The sequence below is a fragment of the Amyelois transitella genome, chromosome 9, assembly GCF_032362555.1.
Source record: "Amyelois transitella isolate CPQ chromosome 9, ilAmyTran1.1, whole genome shotgun sequence".
NCBI classification, from domain to species: domain Eukaryota; kingdom Metazoa; phylum Arthropoda; class Insecta; order Lepidoptera; family Pyralidae; genus Amyelois; species Amyelois transitella.
In genome coordinates, this window is record NC_083512.1 from 3,933,761 (window position 1) to 3,954,439 (window position 20,679).

General features: G+C 37.2%; 1 protein-coding gene across 2 annotated transcripts; it reads left to right on the forward strand.

The window, feature by feature from the left end:
- Positions 1 to 52: 52 nt before the first annotated feature.
- LOC106134746 (zinc finger MIZ domain-containing protein 1) lies at positions 53 to 13,034 on the forward strand. 2 transcript variants are annotated; one of them, XM_013334875.2, is made up of 11 exons: positions 53 to 414; positions 981 to 1,126; positions 5,709 to 5,838; positions 6,104 to 6,872; positions 6,948 to 7,101; positions 7,193 to 7,403; positions 7,533 to 7,870; positions 7,959 to 8,106; positions 8,228 to 8,569; positions 8,915 to 9,118; positions 9,291 to 13,034. In XM_013334875.2, exons 3-11 carry the CDS (start codon positions 5,740 to 5,742, stop codon positions 9,450 to 9,452), a joined length of 2,427 nt encoding a protein of 808 aa, XP_013190329.1. In that variant the 5' UTR covers positions 53 to 414; positions 981 to 1,126; positions 5,709 to 5,739; the 3' UTR covers positions 9,453 to 13,034. The 2 variants fall into 2 exon arrangements, with proteins under 2 accessions (XP_013190329.1, XP_013190330.1); XM_013334876.2 differs by having other exon boundaries at positions 6,969 to 7,101.
- The last annotated feature ends 7,645 nt before the right edge of the window (positions 13,035 to 20,679 follow it).

Genomic DNA, 20,679 nt, shown 5'->3' on the forward strand with positions numbered 1-20,679 from the left:
GCAACGCCGCGCGGGGTGGGAGCGCCCCGCACCGCAACCTCTCACTCACCGTCGCCGGCTTGCTATTGCCATCCAGTATTACCTTTGACGGTCGAATGCATGGACGTTCGCCGTCAGTGACGTCGCGGTCGACACTCGTGCCACACGTCTATGATGTTTCGGTGATTTCAAAGTCGGACTCGTGAGTGAACGAAAACTCGTAGCCTATCAATATTGGAACACAGTGACACGTACAATTTGTACAACCCTGGATTTGGATGCTGCTAATGTTTTGTGAAAAGTGAACATTTTGGAATTTGTGGATTTTGCAAGTGCAGTGAACTACCAAAAAAAAGATTGCAAGTGACAAAAAATAAAAGTTGACGGATCTTGAAGTGCATTAAAAGGATCTTTATCTCCGTGGAGTGATAAAAAGTAAATAAATGTGAATAAAATTTTGTGTTATGTGTTTGTTGTTGTAATTTAAAAAAAACGCAAGAAAATTTCTACATTACTATAATTAAAAAAAATTAAGAAATAAAAAAGAAATATACTCAATTAACTGTATTAATAATCTTGCAATAAATAAACAACGAACACATACTGCACCACCTGTCAAGGAGCGCATGTTGGATTTTGCTACAGCTGATCGAGATGCTGAATCTTCGGAACGTTCATCGTTCGTAATGCAACAAATTCCAAAGATAACACCATGAGATAGAATAAAAGTCGTACTGAATTTATAATTCCATGGAATCCCCAAGATCGAAATATTGATAAAGAAGCTGAGAAACAAAATTTTAAGAGTAAATATTTTGGGTTGTGCCTACGTGACGGTGAACGTTTCGTCGATTGCTGTTGGTCCAGCAACGGATGACCGCGTTTACGCGCGCTAAACATGAAAAATGCTTAGCATCATCGAATCTGGAGTTGGCGCTTTTTGAATATAGAATTGGGAGATTGAGATGATGCGTGCTACATTGAGGTGCATCGTGTTTCAGGAGTTATTGGAAGTCGACAGGACGGCGAACTCTAGTGGCTCGTCTGGATACACAACAGCCATCGGGTACCAGGGAGCACACGCTCCCGATACTGCAAAACTCAACTCCCAACAAGGGACCATTGGCTACAGAGTCAACATTCCTAGGTGAGTACCAACATTTATTTACCACGAAACGTATGTACAAAATTATTTCAATAATAACTAGAAAATTTTAAAGTCAAAACAAAAAAAAAAGGTTTAATTTCAAAAAAAAAATTATCGTCGTGTAAAATTAGTTACAAAATAAAAAATAGGTACTATTATAAATTAATAATAATTAAAATTTAATAATAATTTCGCAAAGATGTCGTGTGCTCGATAAGCTCGATTTGCCAATTATTTTCCTATATTTAAAATAACATAATAGGAACAAATCAGCTCATTAGTATAAAGAAACAGTGCTTCTCAGTTTCAGTTTATTTTATCAGACGACCAAAACACCATACCTACTTGTAGTATGCATACTGTTTTTATCTTATCCGGAACAAGTTTGTTTACATTTCAACAAAACGCTGAAACGTGACTCGGCTTACCTGCGCCACCTTATCGTGGTTAACAAGCAATAAAATCAAAATACTCACCACGTAAATACCTACCTAACGCTAAATTCGTTTGCTACAATACATATCCTGGAATTTAAAAATTTCTGTATCCAAATCAATAAGCTTTACTTATTCATCAAAATTTACAAAGTCTAATCCAACAAGTTTAGACAACGAGGGTGAAAAATACACACAACTAAGTGTGACATTGTCGACCGCGCACCGCTGCAATTATAAATGAAATGTGCTCTTCCATTCACACGCACAAACGCTTCAGGGCACTCGGCACACACACAGACACACTCCACACTCACACCATTACACCACGCACACACTCGCACTCACTCACACGAGCGAGCAATGGGAATGCAAGCGGTGACTGCACTTTAGCGCTTACAATAAACACAAACAAACAAAATATTAGAATTTACTCTGTCCTGACTAAATTTTGCTAATACTTTCATAAAAATAATTTAAACCGTATTTCCTTATAATAGACACGGTAAGAAATATATAATCGATCAAATACTAATTATGAACTGTCCTGACTAAATGTTCTGAAACTTTTCAAAAAAATAATTTAAACTGTATTTCCTTATAATACACACGGTATTTAAAATATATATCTATAATCGACCAAATACTAATTATGAACTATTATATTTCCTAAAATAAAAAAAAAACAAGAGCAGGTGCTAAGCTGAGGCGCTCAACGGCTTTGTTTTGTAGTCACCTTTACAAACGACATATTGTTGATGGCTGCCTGCCTCTATACAAAACCAATAAGTAAATAATAATACAGCAGGGTCTGGTAACGAGATTGTGTGAACAGAACACAGGAAGTCTACTTCAGCTGAGGGTAGCGACCGGGAGATCAACTCACTGTTGCCGACCGTTAAATTAGCTATTATAATTTTAAAAAGTTTTAAACAAAATGTGTACTTAAATACAAAAACATTAAACAGCTTGTAACTCTCTTATGACTAACCAACAGATTTGTAACTATCACTAAGTTATCGTGGGAAAAAACGACGGTTTTCAACGGGCGGGCCGGGGGCGGATGCGCGCGGGCACAACAGGCATTAGGTTTACACACGTGCTCAATAGGGTTGAACTAATTATGTCTCAATGATCTTTAACAATTCAATTATCATTAGAAATCTTAATTAACACTCGATTTACTAATTATAAACGTGTCATTCCCAAATAGACAACAAACAAATTAAATGTAATCTTTGTTATTACTCAGTTTAAGTCAATAGTTTTAATCAATTTAAAAAGCTTACGGGTCGATTTCATCGTAGACAAACAAATTATTATCGGCAGCGTCGTAATAAAGCCCCATATTGACGTGACCGGGCCCACTTACCCTAAGCGGGCGACCGGGCGCGGCGCGGCGACCCTTCCCCACTCATTGTGCCGTATTTACCCCGGAACGCTCGCCTCCATTTGTAACCCCCGGAATCCGCTTCTTGAAGCATGATTCATTCTCTCCCGACCCCGCTGTCAATTGACTAAAATGAGATAGAAATCGAAGTATACAATTAATCAATTACACCAATTTTATAATTTTTTACAATATTTGACTACGACCGAAACTTCAGCTTCAACTAGTTAGACAACATATTTGCCGCTGATAAACAACAGTTTATAACAAAACACTAAGTAACTTATTTAATTATTTATATGCCATACATTAAATTTGTTAAGTATTGCATTAATCGTACTGATTAATCGTACTGATATGAAAATGTTAAAATGTCAATTACAATGTTAGAATTATAATTTAATTACATACGCTGCCAATCTGCTGCTAAACGCGACATCGTCAATATAATATCAAAGCGTCAACTTTACATAAAGCAATGTGCGCACAAGCCACAATGTGAAGTGGCATTTAAATGGGGGTGACCAACTGTCGTCGAAACATTGGGGTGGAACACGCCATGGCTTCACGGTACCATGATAGTAATCTATACGAGACTAACAATTAATGCCTTATTTAACACTCGACCCATAATAAGAAAACGTGTTAAGCCGTACAAATTAATCGTGAAATAAAACACTTTGACTTCAAGAATTTATAAAATCCATTTATAATGGGCAACAAATACAGTGGTATTTTATATATAGGTATTAAATGTTATGTAATTTAAAGCAATAATTTAACTGTGGTTTAAAGGCCTATAACAGATATAAATGAACTGCTGTAGTGGGACTGTGCTGCAACTGAAGCATTTGTTAACTGTTAATATGCGATGATCTCCACTGCCAATTAACTAGGAATCCGACACGTCTGCGCACCAATCTAAAATTAACTGCAGCCTATGTATCAAAATACCATCGCGTTACTCGCTCATCTCTCAATACTATGCCAAACACCTTCCAGCTTCTCAAAATAGCAACATGCCTACCCATTCATATTGATTCATTTAGCAGGTTTCCAGTTAAAATCAAGACAAAAAATATCGCATTATTTACTTGTTCGTTTTCCAAACTGAATTAAAATAAGTCTACTTTATGTTTAGAGTAAAAACAGATAACGTCGTCAAAGGTACGTATTTACCGAAAAATAAAATTCCAAGAACAAACAAAAAGAAACGGCTGCGACCGACGTTCACATTCAATATACCAAATATTTTGAACAGAACATAAGTGATTATTCGGATGTGGTACCACTTTTACAAAAAGTGCACCAGGATACAGAACACACAGATTTTTTGTCGACAACACATTTTGGTCGGCAAAAAGAAAAAAGCTCAGACAAAACTATAAAAAGAAGTGCAGGTCGGGCCGCGTTTACCTAAGGAAGGACCCTTGTAAATCATCTGCAGTGTCGATGAATAGAGGCAACGTCGAGTCGAGCGTTGTTGACTTGGTGTTTATTGATTGTCGATGCTACTAAGTATCTGTTAAGCTATTTACGAGAATACTTAAGTAGGTGGAGAATACCAACAAAATGACCATTAATTTTTAAATAATAATGTGCTGACAGCTTTATTTAATTCTTCACTTCCTCGTATTTAAACCGAACCTACAGAATATAAACATATGATATTTTTCTAGAAAATTATTGGGAAAATCGTTAACAAATATACTGTCATCACGAGATGAACCGCGTATGTGTTAGTTTATATTCATTAAAATAATTTCATACAGCTGTACAATAGCCTAATATTGTTGCACTACTACAGAGAAGCAATGTAACAATGGGTAGCCCGTGCGAGTGTTTGTCGTGCATTTGTCGAAAGGGAATTATTAGGAAGGGCTCCGTGAAGGCTCGGGAATTCGCCCCAAAAGCAGTTCACATGAATCGGTCTCCCACTCTGGCGCTATACAAAAAATCAAACACATCCCGAGAGAAACACAGGGGTAACAACGCGTCACTATACAACCATATTGATTTTTTCTCTCATTGTGTATAAAATAATAAAATCCCGGTACATATTAAAAAAAGGTCTTGCGCCGATTGAATTTGGGTTGAATATTGAGTTTGAGTTTATTAATAATCGAAGCGTTAACGTGTGGAATGTTCGACTCTGCAAGGCCGCTTGCAATAGAAACTGCTTATATCGTGAGTGAAATAAAATTAACTAGACCGATTTCACATCAAAACATATTTCTATGTATTACATGTTTAATTACGAAATAAGTTTAAGTTATTGACGTCAATTCTGTAATTCCTTACTATTAATCAAAACATTTACAATTTAGTCTTTAAGTTTCTTTCTAATTCTAAAACAAAAAGTAAGTTAAAGCAATTCAAATAAACACTTAATTCTAGTTTTACAACGTATCGCTACAAATGTAAAAATTTAATATTATTATTTCAAAATAAGATTTAATGTCTATCCCATGGCTTTCTTTTAGGCGACGGGCTAGCAACCTATCACTACACTATATGATTCTCAATTCCATCACTAAAACAAACAGCTCAACGTGGCCTATTAGACCTGATTATATATATGTGTGAATGTAAAAATAGTTATAAACATCTAAATAAAACTCAATCATATTCCGTCCACACTAGCCTTAAGAATTCAAATATATTATCTTAAATCATAAGTCGACATATCTTTGTTTCCAAAACTACCGCACTAGAGCTCATTATATGTATTATAGAAATCCGTTGTTTGTTTTCATAGCGGCTATGGGTGCGCCGGCGGTTCGGGCGCGATGAGCGGCGGCGGCGAGAACGCGCAGTTCGGCGCCACCGCCGCAATGGTCGCCGCGGCCACCACGGCCGCGATGCAGGACTCGCAGCCATTTGGCCAGGTCAGTGATGAACTCTAAACTTGACTACTAACTTCTTGACCATGTTATCATTGAAATGCGAGGAAGTGGAAGTGTTTCTTGATGACCATAAAACTTTAAGAGGTAGAAGTTGGATTGAACTAGCTATTCATGGAAAATTTCGTTAAAAACATTTTATTAAACGTGCATTCAGCAGTAACTCCATCAAACTAGTTAAGAGTAAAAATGTGCTTAATTTAATCATATCATCATCATGATTATAAAATATGAAAATTTTATGTTTCAGATGCAAAACAACATGACTATGGGAAATCCCCAATATGGCGCGATGAACGGCTACGGCCAGCAGCGCAGTCATAACCCAGCCATGAATGGCATGGGAATGGGAGGAAACGGTGGAATGAATGGTATGACCGGAATGAGTCAGATGAGCAACGCCGGAATGAACGGCATGAACGGTATGAATCCCATGGCGCAGATGGCGAATATGGGTATGCACGCAAATATGATGCCCTCGCAAATGGGTCCTGGCCAAATGGGCGGCTCGGCAAAAATGGGACCTGGGTACCAGAGACGACACACGCCATACCCGTCTGGAACCATGCTAATGAGCCAGAGAAAAACTCAATACATGGGTGGTCAGCCGGGCTTCGGCCCAGGGCAATACCCAGCGGGATACGGGGGCAGACCGGGCTTCCAGGGTCAATACCCTCCACAACAACCATTAGGCCCTTCTGGAAACTTTGGAGCATCTATGAGAGGAAGCATGAGGCAAACCACACCGCCGTACACAAACCAAGGACAGTACTTCAACGGTGGTGTGCCAAACCAATTTCCTCAACACCAAGGAAATAATGCACAGTACGGTGGTCAATACAGTGGACAATTTGCGCAGGAAGTAGCTATGCGCACTAATATGAGCTACCAACACAGTCCAGTTCCTGGTAACCCCACACCGCCTCTTACGCCAGCAAGTAGTATGCCGCCATATATTAGTCCTAACGCTGACGTAAAACCTCACTTCAACGACCTCAAACCACCGATGGGCATGCAAAGTAAGTTTATGATAAGTTATTACAAACCTAACCTGTTCGTTATATGATTTTTAGACAAATATGTCGTAAACTAAGATGGTGCGTATCTATTTTCAGATGATGAGCTCCGGTTAACATTCCCCGTAAGAGATGGTATTATACTGCCACCATTTAGATTAGAACATAATTTAGCCGTTAGCAATCATGTATTCCAATTAAAACCCACGGTCCATTCAACATTAATATGGAGGTAAGTGTTATTAAGCCATTTCAAATCTAAATATTGCATAACAGTGTCAAGTCACGAACGAGATTTTTATGCCGTTTTCTTTTTCTTACAGGTCGGACCTTGAGTTACAACTTAAATGCTTCCATCATGAGGATCGACAAATGAATACGAACTGGCCAGCAAGTGTTCAAGTGTCAGTTAACGCAACGCCATTAGTCATAGATAGAGGCGAGAACAAAACATCACACAAACCGTTGTACCTGAAAGAAGTGTGCCAGCCAGGCAGAAACACCATACAGATCACCGTCTCAGCCTGTTGTTGTGTAAGTATCACACTTCATATTGTCGCAAGTTTTATAACGAAATGTTCATCCTCACTTCTAAATTATCCCCAATCTCTGAACACTGTACTACAACAACGGTTATTAAATATGGTTTGTTTTCTTTTTCAGTCACATCTATTTGTACTACAGTTAGTCCACCGACCGAGCGTCCGAAGTGTCCTCCAAGGACTATTACGGAAGAGATTGCTAACAGCAGATCACTGCATTGCCAAAATAAAGATGAACTTCAACCAAACGCCGGCAAATAATAATGGTTCCAACACGGGTAACGATAGGGACAGTGTGGAACAAACCGCATTAAAAGTATCGTTAAAATGTCCTATTACCTTCAAGAAAATCACATTACCAGCACGCGGGCATGAATGCAAACACATACAATGTTTCGATTTAGAATCCTACTTACAACTCAATTGTGAAAGAGGTTCATGGAGATGTCCTGTTTGCAAGTAAGTACATCGACTACATGTAAAATCAGACATATTGCAATCTAGTTATGTATTACCAATTGCTTATTTATTTTTGTTTCCGTTACAGTAAACCAGCGCAGTTAGAAGGCCTAGAAGTAGATCAGTATATGTGGGGGATTCTCAACACGTTAAATAGTTCTGACGTTGATGAAGTAACCATTGATAATGGCGCTAATTGGAAAGCGGCTAAAAGTCAATCAAGTTCTGGAATCAAGGTAAATAACAACAATTATACTTCTTACAAGTTATCGAAAAAGTAACCAGTGAAATGAAATTTTGGCACATCTGAATCAATAATAATTCGGAATATACATTTCTTTTTTTTTAATTTTTCAGCAGGAAGACGATAGCAATGATAACAGCGTAGGAAAACGTGGCAAGGCAGTTTCGCCGGGTTCAATGAATATGCCAACGATGAATAACTGGGACATGAACCAAGCGTTGTCGCCTTACCTCCCACCGGATATGAACACCATTGCAAGTGGCTCCATGATCTCATCGTACAACCAAAGTGGGCAGAATAGGAACTCTGGGTCCAACAGCCAGAACTACGATTTCGGGATGAACAATGGCCCTGGGAGCAACGAGTTCGCGGGCAACGGCCCACTGTCACACCTCAATGACAGCGTCAATTCGTTGGATCCACTTAACGCGATGGAGAAAAGTCTCAATGAACAGGTGAGTATTTTTATATTGTATCGAGTGACTAGTATATATAAAGATAGGCTCCGTCTCTCTATGTTTTTAAGTATAAAAATGCGGGAATACTTTTTGTAAGTACAAGAAGAACTAACTGAACGTGGCCTATCAGTCTTTTCAAGACTGTTGGCCCAGTCTACCGCGCAAGGGATATAGACGTGACTTCATATATGTATGTACGAGTATGTTATAAATTTTAGTATTCAAAAAGCTATTGTTCAAAACAGTTCCCTTTAACGAATTATGCTTTTTCTGGACGGAATGCATACATGCAATAGCATCTCTAATAAAACCACTAATTTTAACCAACTGTTCAATATCCAGATGCCGCATACACCACACACACCTCACACCCCCGGGTCAGCTCACACGCCCGGAGGCGGTGGTGGCGCGCACACTCCTGGTTCCTCCCACACGCCGGGCCCGCCGTCTGTTGGACATCACAGTCTCAACGAGGTAGACATCCCGGGAGATCTCAATTTCGATCCTGCTGCCGTGATCGATGGCGAAGGCACAGATAATCTCAATGTAAGTACTGAAGAAATAACAAATATTTTTGGTCTCATTATTCTAATTTCCAAGGACTTACACTTTTGGAGTACCACTCTATTTTTGTCTTCTTTCCTGCAATCAGTTACTTGCTATCTCATAAAGCACTCCCGTTCTTTTCCAAACATCATTGTTGATTTTTCACTTCCAGCTGTTGCCAGAAACAAGCGTGGATCCCATGGAGTTGCTCTCGTATTTGGATGCACCAGCCCTGGGTGAGTTACTAGCCACGCCGCCTTCATCATCATCGTCTGCTGGATCACATCCTCCACGAGCGCCATCATCCGACGATTTGCTGGCGTTATTCGAATAACTTTTCGCAATGCAGATCTCAGAAGAGGGGGCGTAACGAGAAAATACCAGGACAAACAGCGCTGCGAAAGAAACTTTCCCACCGCTTTAAGGTATTAAGTTTCCAAAATGGCAAAATTTGTTGTAGAATGAGCATACAATTGTGCTCTTTGTAATTCTGTGATTATTTTCTTTCGTAGTTATCTCAATTACAAGCGGTCAATTTAAAGAACTGACAGTATTATTAATGTTCCTCTGGTGAAGTCAATTCTACCCACAATTTGATCATTTTCTCGTTACGTCGATATTTCTGATGTGATTTGTAATCTTTAAATTAAGTGAGGAGGCGTTGGTTTAAGTCGCTTTCAGGCCAGCGAAGCCCGACATTGTGATACTAGATTTTAGTTCCTTCTCTTTTGTGGTAATGTTGAACATACAAGTTACGAGTCACAATATCAGATTGAATCTCTGTTACCTAAAGGTACACATAATTGCAATAAGCTTGTCATGTTGAGCATTATTTCACAAAAACATCGACGGAATGTTGGTGTAGGGGAAAATTTAGTGTATAGGTAAAGTATTGGGGCGGCCATAAACACTGCGGTGTTGTGCATGTATAGTTCCTCGCACCGCCGCGCAAATCGGTGGCGCTACTGAGCTCCTTATATTCTAAACTCTAGCATTAACTGTAACACAAATCATAGATAAATTCAATTTCATAATCGATATGACATAATCTATTAGATTATTGATTTGTGTCTACTATTTGCCGATCTTTGTAGAGTGTAAATAATGGGGAGTAATTTTATTTGTGCTAGTTGTTTTGGTACTGCCAGCGGTGTCGATTGCTGCGATTTGTAAATATATGATTATATTAAAACGTATCGTACGTCGCCCGCTCGGAGGCATTATGAATCTTATAGTTCCTATTCGATGCGAGCGAACTATAATGTTCAATTGCCATTTAGGTTCTGTAAAATATTCCTTGACGTTTTCGCATATTCTGCATTTTTATAGTAAGATATGATAGGATTACTGAGTATAGCGCTACTCGCATAATGGGTGATATATTAATCTAAATGAGTTGTTCGAAATCAACAAATAAATGGTAACAAATTAGTTACAAAACTATATTGTAAATGTGAGTGCAAAAATGAACTCTGTTAAATTATTTTGCGTTATGTGAAGGGAAGAATGATAGAAATATATTTTAATTTCTATATAAATAGTAATGAACTGTATTATTTGTAAATATGATTCTAGTTAAGAATATTATATTTCCTAGTTATATTTTAGATCAACATGGCAGATACTTATATGACGGCCAGTTTAGTATAGTATTACTAAAATATAAAGTCTACACATGGTTTTACATGTACATAATACAAAATACCGTATAAAACATGGCTGCATGCGTTCAGAGTACAGGAAATATTCAAGATAATTATTACCTTATATAACGATTGACAGATTTCAAGTTATATTTAGAATGTACTTAAAATATTTTATACTTCATTTTAAAATTTCAGAGGCGTGACTTTATGTAAGTATGTTAAAAATTAATTGAAAAATCTTGACCATTTGCATAACGCTATGTTCAACTGCTGAGGCGTTATCTACTTGAATATCTAAGCTGTGCTCTGAAACGCATCTTTTTAAAGTGCAAATATGCCAATATACATATATTAGTAAATTGTCACAAATCTTTGCTCATCTTAATTTTATTTGAAGTTTATGGTTCTGTTTTTCAAGGTTTCAAATCGCCCTTTTTGTTGTCTGAATACTGAAATATGTTGGCAAGAAACAGGGTCTAACATAAAGGACTAAACATCATGAACTTATTTAACTTGAAAAAGAACACGCGGTTTATGCTATATATCGATCGGAAAATTACTTGTTTCTCTATTCGTTTACCTACCTTCACTTAAAGGTACTTACTTTTGTACGGAACATTTGACAGAACTTTCAATTATCCGTTGCCTTTTTAAAAATAGCTCTCTCTAATCATGAGTGTAAGCTTCGGAGCCTGGTATCCGCTTTCCTAATTTTCTCGTTCCACTTCTTCCGGTCTACCGTATCATCAGTTCTATGACCATCGGCATGCATATCATCTTTGGCGATATCCAGCCAAAATTTTTCGGTCTTCCCTTTCCCTTCCCGGCGGAGGTGGCATGGCCAGACAATTATTCCCCAGATATTCTGCAGGCTTCTGCAAGACATGGCCGTTCCAGCGTATGCGGCGCTTTTGCATTAAATCTGCTATATAAAGGCTGCCGCGCATGCGGTTATTCCTAACGCGATCTCTTCGGGAAACTCCGTCTTATGCCATACATCAGGCCAGGTTTAATTATTGATTTATATTCCTGCCACTTTTGCCTTTTTGAAAATATCACTGTACAGTAATTGATCTGTAGAAATACTTTGAGCAATAATGGATGGATAATGTATTAATTGAGAGTATATATACATAAAATATATATATCTATGTTAATAATATGAGATTTAAAAAAAAAATAACAAAATGAATAAAAATTGTGATGAGCATAGAATTGGCAAAAGTCTTGTTTCACATATTTTCAAATGTTTAATTTAGTTTTTGGCGTCTTATTGCGTTCTATAAAAAAAAGATTCGTTTTCGTTTTATCTTGTCAATGCACAATATTCATGATTTCTAAATGGAATAAAGTTCCCAAAATCCAATGATCAGTCCTCCATTATTCATTTAGATGTTGTAAAATTTTCTTACATACCTACTTATAAAGTTTTTAAATAACAGTTTAAATATCTCTAACTAAGAGTTGTACGTAAACTGTCAATCCTTTCACTAACTTATGTAAAAATTGGTGATTTGCGCATCTTTACTTCGTGCTATGAATATGGACGCCTCTTTAGAGTTAGTCATCTATTACGAAAACAATAAAATTAGTATTATAAAAGCTGTGGCCAGTTAGTCAAACACGTGGAACGACAACCGAGTATAAAGCTACCTAATGGTACTCGTATTAAAGAAATAAGAAAAATGACTACATTTGTATGTCTAATTGATCACGGCTTTAAGATAAAAATACATAATTATAAGGGACCTTCAATTCCAGTTAGCTAGTTCTATTTATTGTAGTGAAAATTGACATTGGATAGATCATCTTCACGATTTTTGTAAGACCAAATAGTACTTTTTTACTTGTATACCTGTTTTAGGTAATTAAAATAATGAATTTGTTTGTATAAAATCAAAAATATCACAAAAAATGTATAGCATATCACATTTAAAATACAAAAATCGATTTTTGTGATCTGTCCAAAGTGTACAATGATTACAATATATTTTGTTGGATATTATAATGAGCTGCTGTGGAGTAGATTTTGTGCTGGTACAAATAAGATGCAGCATTTGGAAATAAGTGAAAGAAGAATTCTAAATAAGGTAATGCAACCCATGACCCAGAGTTGTTAAAAGCCAAACTGTACGGTAGGATAAATTTTTAACTTCATCTGAACATTTTAGTAATCTGGCTGATCCACTGAAATTCATTTTGAAATGTGTAAAATGAAAAAAAAACATAACATTTTTATGTTATTGAAAATAAAATGAATTTAAAAATTATTCTTGTTTTTCTTTTGTTACTAAGTATGCATGTGATACATTATCACCTAAGTACCCTATATATTTGAAGATAGAAAAAGGCAGACAGGTACATTACATTTAAATGTAGCAGTGTTATGACTTAATATTTTTCAGACAACATTAAACTATCCCTGAAAGTAAATTTGTACATTTAAATAGGCCATTTCATGTAAAAAATTTAACTACAACGTGTTTCATCAAATTACTGTATCATTACATTAAGCACTGCTTACATAAAACTCATTTCTGCTATACTTTAATATTAATAAAAATAACTAGTTATAGCAAAAACACAACCATTACCACAATTATATTGGGCATCATTAAAGCCCTCTTTTACATTTCTATTATTTCTTCACTCCTAATAGTTGCAGCTTAATGTTAAATAGCCTAAAGCCTTCTTCGATAAATGGTTTATTCAACACAAAAAAAAATTTCAATTCGAACCAGTAGTTTCTGAGATGAGTACGTTCAAACAAACAAACAAACAAACTCTTCAGCTTTTTAATATTAGTATAGATAAGACCCTGCAAAAAAATTGTGAAAAGTGCAGCTCATAGTCATAGAAGAACAAACAACAATTTGCACATAAAATGATTGCTGCTATTGAAGAAAATGCATAATATGAATGTAATGGAATACCACTGAAACCTTGAAGCATTTTGCCGGGGACGTGACATAGACTTAGCAGCCAGATTTTTAATAGGTGTTGGAGTATGAAAGCTTCACCACACCACAAGGCCAGAATTGGATGATCTGACCATTTTAATATTTTTAGGATATTTGGCCTTTGTAAGTATGCAATTTAGTTTGACATACTGTGTTATCATTAGCTTATCATTTTTTTATCTTAAGAACCTCTGTTAATAGTCATAAAATAGAAAAACTAATGGTTAGTAGTCATAAAATAGAAAAATCACAATATTCAAAATTTATATTCAAAGCTTTTATTCTTTATTATGGGACACTTCATATCACTTAATAATTGTAAAATCTTTTGATTTCACAACATTGGTTGACGTCAAATAAATTACTTAAAACTAAGTTTACCTACTGCCGCTTCCAGGGCGTCAGTGCAGAAGAAGCGATATCATACTGCACTGCACCATTTTCTTCAACAACGTCAACTTCACAACTATCCAAACTTAGTATAGAGTGTGGATGAAAGAATACATTGTTGTGATGAATAGGCTGTTAAAATTTAAATAATAAAATAACTGACAAACCTTTGGAAAGTAGAAATAAACTTTCGCTTAACTTTGTATTGTAAGTTAAACAATTTTTTATGGTACATACTTACAAATTGTCTTTACTTGCCATTCTCGAAGGACCCATGTAAACTCACTTTTTAGAGTTATAAAGAAGCTTGCTTGATGAAATTATCAGTATATTTTTTTTTTTTTTTACCAAAGAATTTTCTATACCATTTTATTGTTTTGCACAGATACAATATCTAATGACTAATAGGACACTCATGGGTAAACAGTTAAGTTCCTTTGTATCTCAGAAGAACAATCCTATGGAAGTGCCCTATGTATGTACTTTTCCTGCATACCTAAATAAACAAACCCGGATACAAACATGGCGGACTAGAGATGTTCATTTAGTCGATAATATTTTATCGATGGATGAGTGAGTTAAGATGTTTATTTCCGAATTAAATTTATTAAAAAAAAATATTTACATCGGGAATCCTTCCTATCTTGGCTATAATCTAAGGTCCAACAATATTGTATCTATTACCTATGTCATTCTGATAAAGTGTTTGGAAATCAAATATAATTACATACATAAATAAAATCACGCCTCTTTTCCGGAGGGGTAGGCAGAGACTACCTCTTTCCACTTGCCACGATCTCTGCGTACTTCTTTCGCTTCATCCACATTCATAACTCTCTTCATGCAAGCTCGGCGGTTTCGGGTACTTTTGACCTGACCCTAAGATACCAAAAATATATGTATGAAAGAATTATTCCTCTTGTAATAATCTAAAAAAATGTCCGCGACAGTATATGATTGTCTATCTTTTAAGATAAACTCCCTAGAACCGTTCTTATGGTAACCAAATTTGGTCGAAATTAATGCATTATTTGTTAAGAGTTGTATCAACGTAATAATATTAATATTTATCCAAATAAATGTATTGTTGCTTATGAGTACTTAATTGTGAACAAAATTGTCTTGGACATCACTTAATTTCAATGAACATCATAGAATATATAACAATTTAAAAATGTTTAGGCTATATAACATCACGCTGCAACTATAAGAAGCAAAGAAATAATGGAAACTGTGAACAAAAAACGGGGAAAATTATTCGTCCTTGAGGGCTTTCATGATGTCCAAATAACTATTCCACGCGGACGAAGTCGCGGGCACAGCTAGTTTATCGATAAGATTCTATGTTCGATGATGTTCAACACTAGCACACGTGTTTATGTTTTCGATGTGAATGAAATATTGAGAATATTGCAATTTTTTAAAGCTCACAACAAAGAAGATTAAAAGTAATAAGATTTTTAAACACATTTCATTAAATACACTGTATGATAGACAATAATTTAACCAAATATTAACCACTTACCGGTGAAAGGTTAAATTCGGCCTATTTTTGCTTTGGCATAAGCCACAATATGCTATTGAACACTTCATTTGTTGTTTATTAACGATTAATATAAGCACAACTTGGTAAACAGTAGAAAAACACGGGATTTCCTCGGAAAAACGTAAAATCCTCACGGTGATAACTTCCACGAGTAAGCTAAGCGGGCTACTTAAGATGGCGGTGCTCCAGCACAAACACATCGAAGCCAATGAAGAGGGTGCTGATAAAAGAGTGTAAACGTTTTTTCTCCCATTAAACCACTGTTGTGAGAAAGAGACAGATATATCAGTTTTTATTTCTGAGTCAAGTTGAACAATTAGGGCACCTCCATAGAATATTATTTCATTGCTTTGTATGCGCATAGCGCTAGTGTCGCATCTGTCACTAGTAATTGGTAAGCTAATGTAAGGCAAACTAGTGATGTTCATACTCAATATAGAAAAATTTTGCTCGGGTTTCTTATGTATTGTACTTTTATTATTTTATAAAAATTATCCAAGAATGCATTATTTTTGTACGTAAATCAATATTAAACAGTACTGTACCGTTATTCGAAGCTTATTATATGAGAGAGGGGCAGCTATTTCCGGTCCTAGTACTAGTCTTGACTTCCGGTTTAGGTCCACGCATCCCTCCTTCCGTCTCCTACCACGCCTCCCCCCACCAAGCGACACTAGCGCCACCACAGGCAGTTGGATTTTGAAGTCCAATATTTTCCTCATTGGCGTTTTTATTTCCGTCCGAGACGGTTCTACAATACGCATTACGCATATTTGTGACCGCATAATCGGTACTAGTCAAATATTCTAGGAGAAATTGTAAAAGGAAAAATATTTGAGAAATTGCAAAAGGTATTTCATATCGAAAAAACTGTGAGTACTTTTAAATTATTAATTTCTCCTTAAAACTTCCGTATCTGTTCGAAACAACAGATATTCTAACTGTGATACAGTTCATAGATAGTGTTTTGGTTTACCTATCTAATCTATATCTATATATATAAAACTCTTCCGTTACTGAGTGACTGACTGACAGACAACGCACAGTCGAAACTACTGGTCGTAGACAGCTGAAATTTGGAATGTAGGTTCCTTGGGATATGTAGGGGAGCACTAAGAAAGGATTTTTGGAAATTCAACCCCCAAGGGGGGGAAAAGGGGTAAAAACGTTTCTATGAAAAATCTTATTCCTTGGGTTTATAAACTTGAAACTTGGCATGAACACGTACATAGGCAAGTAAATATGTTTGACATTATAAGTTTTCTATATATATAAAACTCTTCCGTTACTGAGTGACTGACTGACAGACAACGCACAGTCGAAACTACTGGTCGTAGACAGCTGAAATTTGGAATGTAGGTTCCTTGGGATATGTAGGGGAGCACTAAGAAAGGATTTTTGGAAATTCAACCCCCAAGGGGGGGAAAAGGGGTAAAAACGTTTCTATGAAAAATCTTATTCCTTGGGTTTATAAACTTGAAACTTGGCATGAACACGTACATAGGCAAGTAAATATGTTTGACATTATAAGTTTTTTCAAACTACCCTCCAATCGTGATTTAGGGGGTGCGATTGGGTGACTGATTTATTAACGCACAGCCGAAACCGCTCGGTATAGGAGTCTGAGATTTTGAACAGAGGTTCCTTTAGTAACATAAGTGAGCACTAAGAAGGGATTTTTGAAATGTCAACCCCCAAGGGGGGGAAACGGGATAAACTGAGCCGGGGCTGCGGGAAAGTTCTAACGAGATACCGTGGCCCCGGAACGCAAAGGGCAACTGAAGGAACGAGGTGGGTTTTAGTCAGTAAAAGTCTGACACTCCCTTCCGTTCCACCCAGAGCGGGAGAGGTCATTTGATGATTTCCCATCCTTAAAAAAAAAGACTTTGTATGACAACTTTCAGTCGTCTCTTTAACATACATAATAACATACATAATTATGTACATACATGCATAACATTAATAACATCACGCCTTTAAATCCCTATTTTGTGTTAACACTACCCATACAAACAGCTAAAAGGAAACAAGTGAAGAGACGAAATTTGTCCGCATCCATTTTCACCTAAATTCTTAACGTTAATGAGATTTACTTTTTATTATCAGGTCAACCTAATAGCCTCACATGTACGTATAACTTCGTAAGAATTTTCTTTCAACTCCTAACCGTTGAGGAGTTGTACCTTCCATCATCAGCTCATTCACATGGGATGATGACTATCAGACGCAAATACTTAAACAGAAGGAAATCCTGTAAGGCCTCTTCGTCCTATAAATCCTGTTTTTTTTTTCTTTTGAGACGATGATTTTGTCTCGCTTTACTTTTTCTATATAGATTTGTATGTATACTAATATTATAAAGAGGAACAATCTATTTTTTTATATGTTTGTTTGTTTACACATGTAATCGATAAACTCCGAAACTACTGAATCGATTTCAAACATTCACCATTAGAAAGCTACATCATCCCTGAGTAACACAGGCTATATTTAATTCCAGTTGTAACAAGATTTCAGCCTGTGGAAGAAAAAGCCCTGTCGAGATCATTAAAAAACGCTATATATAACCGAATTACACGTGGGCGAAGCCGCGGGCGGAAAGCTAGTAAAATATAAAACTACCTTCAATATTTTTGTCAGTTCATTTGGTTATTTTTCCAAACGCTTTGTTCGTAAATTGTTTTTAACTTATTTCCTTTGTCATATCTAACGTCCACGGACGGGTTCAAAGCCCGTAATTCGTTAAGGTTTCTTTCAGAGTTTCATTTCAGTATGAATGAAGAAACCCCAACAGAGCGCACTGTTGGTGAAATTGGAAACGATCGCCCGAAAGCGAAAAATAAAAGGAAGCACTCTGAATCATCGAGTTCAGACTCCAGTTCATCCTCATCTAGCTCATCGAATGATCATGGACGCAAAAAGAGGAAAAGACAGAGGCTTAACGTGAGTAACCGCATGTTTAAAAAGCTGATCAGGGAGGTAAATGAACTTAAGAGCCACGTAGCCTCTACAACTAACATACACAATACTCCATCCTGTAATGATAGCATTGACCCTTATGTCAGTGGGGAATTATATGAGTCAGACAATCAATCACATCATGGTTCTTGTCCAGATTCTAACCAAGCAAAGCTCAATTTTACCTTGAGCACTAAAATCAAAGAACCTTCTATCCCTAACACCCCTGATCATATGCTTCAACAATTAATGAAACTACAGCGGTTTAACAGCTCTGACTGGAACAGTGTGCGTTATGCTGACGTACAGAAAACCTGCTTGCACTCTCCGGGTTTTACCAGCTTAGAAGCGAATGATGAGGTAAAGCAATACGACAATTCCAGATCATATGTCAACATGGAGAAGGCATTTGCAGGCATCACATTTGCTTTGTTACAACAAGGTGAGGCCTTACAAATAGAGATGCAAAATCTCCTTTTACTAGCAAGTCAAAATGGTTCACTATCATACACCGAAATTCACGAAAAATTAAACAGCATGTTTTTAGAAAGTGGTTACAGTAAAGCAGCAAACGAGACCATGCAATTAGCTTGTGGGCATAGAGCGGAGATTATTCAGCAACGCAGAGAAAATATCCTCTCTTTGGTGAAGGATCCGCTTCATAAAAGCTGTCTACGGAAAATACCTCCATCAAGTTCGAACTTATTTGAAACTGAAAGATTTAGCTCCGCTTTGGAAAAAGCTGGCGGCATCAGGAAAGTCTTCTGGCAGAAAACCAGGGATCGCAACTCTGCTCCGCAGAACGGTCCCGGGACATCAGCGCATGGCACAACCCAGAAAAAGCCTCAATTCAGCCAGCAAAAAGGTACACAGTCAAAGAAGACAAAAGACTATTCCTTTCAGGAAAAAAATAAGAGTCAAAGAGGAAACCCAGGACAAAGACCCAAGGACAAACCCAGGAGTAACAGATCCTTCTCTCCCTCATCCCGCCGGGATAGGAGAGACTCAAATAAAAGATACTGACTCTTCTCAGGCCTTCCGTGCCGGTCAGCTCAGTCTGTTTCCTCGTCACTGGCAGGATCGAGGGGCGCCGCCTCACATCCTCAACATGTTAAAAGGCTATCGAATACCACTTCGATCAAGGCCTACACCGAGAATGCCAAGTTTCCGACGTCAAACTCGAAACATAGGCGAAGCTGCTGCCATTATAAAAAAGCTTTTAGAGCAAAACAAAGTATTGGAAACGGTAAAGTCTACACCCAGCTTTGTGTCGACAATATTTCCATGCCCCAAAGGCGACGGCACGTCAAGGCCCATATTCAACCTAAAAAACCCGAACAAATTTGTTTGTCCGGGAAAGTTCAGACTTATAAACATTCAAAAGGTACCAAATTTCATTCAATCAGGCAACTGGATGATGAATATCGATTTTCATCACGCCTACTTCCACTTACCTATCGCCAGGAGTCACAGACGGTTCCTATGGCTGATTTTTTGCAATCAGCTCCTACAAATGGTCTGCTTGCCCTTCGGGATCAGTTCTGCTCCAAAAGTGTTTGCAACAATGGCGAATTGGATCGCACAACAACTGAAAAACGAAGGAACTCTAGTACTAGTGTATCTAAACGACTTCCTTTTTGTAAATCAGGATCGAGCATTATTACGCAACCAGACAACATTCGCTCTGGACTTGCTCAAAGTTACATGGTTACCGAACCAGCAGCATCTCCACTACAATTCGAAGGAAATGCTCGCTATTATCAATGCATTAAAAGATCACGGTCGGCACCTGAACTCTACGACCTTGGCCATGAAATGAAACAACGAAACAGTTTCCTACCTCCGCAAGGAAGGGGGAACGAAATCCACAGCCCTGATAAAACTTACTTGCTTAACGGCAATTCAACTACTCAACTATATTCACCTGAATATTTACCACATCTCAGGAAGTTTCAACTGCAAAGCAGACTGTCTGTCACGGGGTGCACCCTCCCCAGTATGGCTTCACCTTCAATCTGCTATGACTCTGAAGGTGTTCAAAAAGTGGGGCTATCTAGTAAT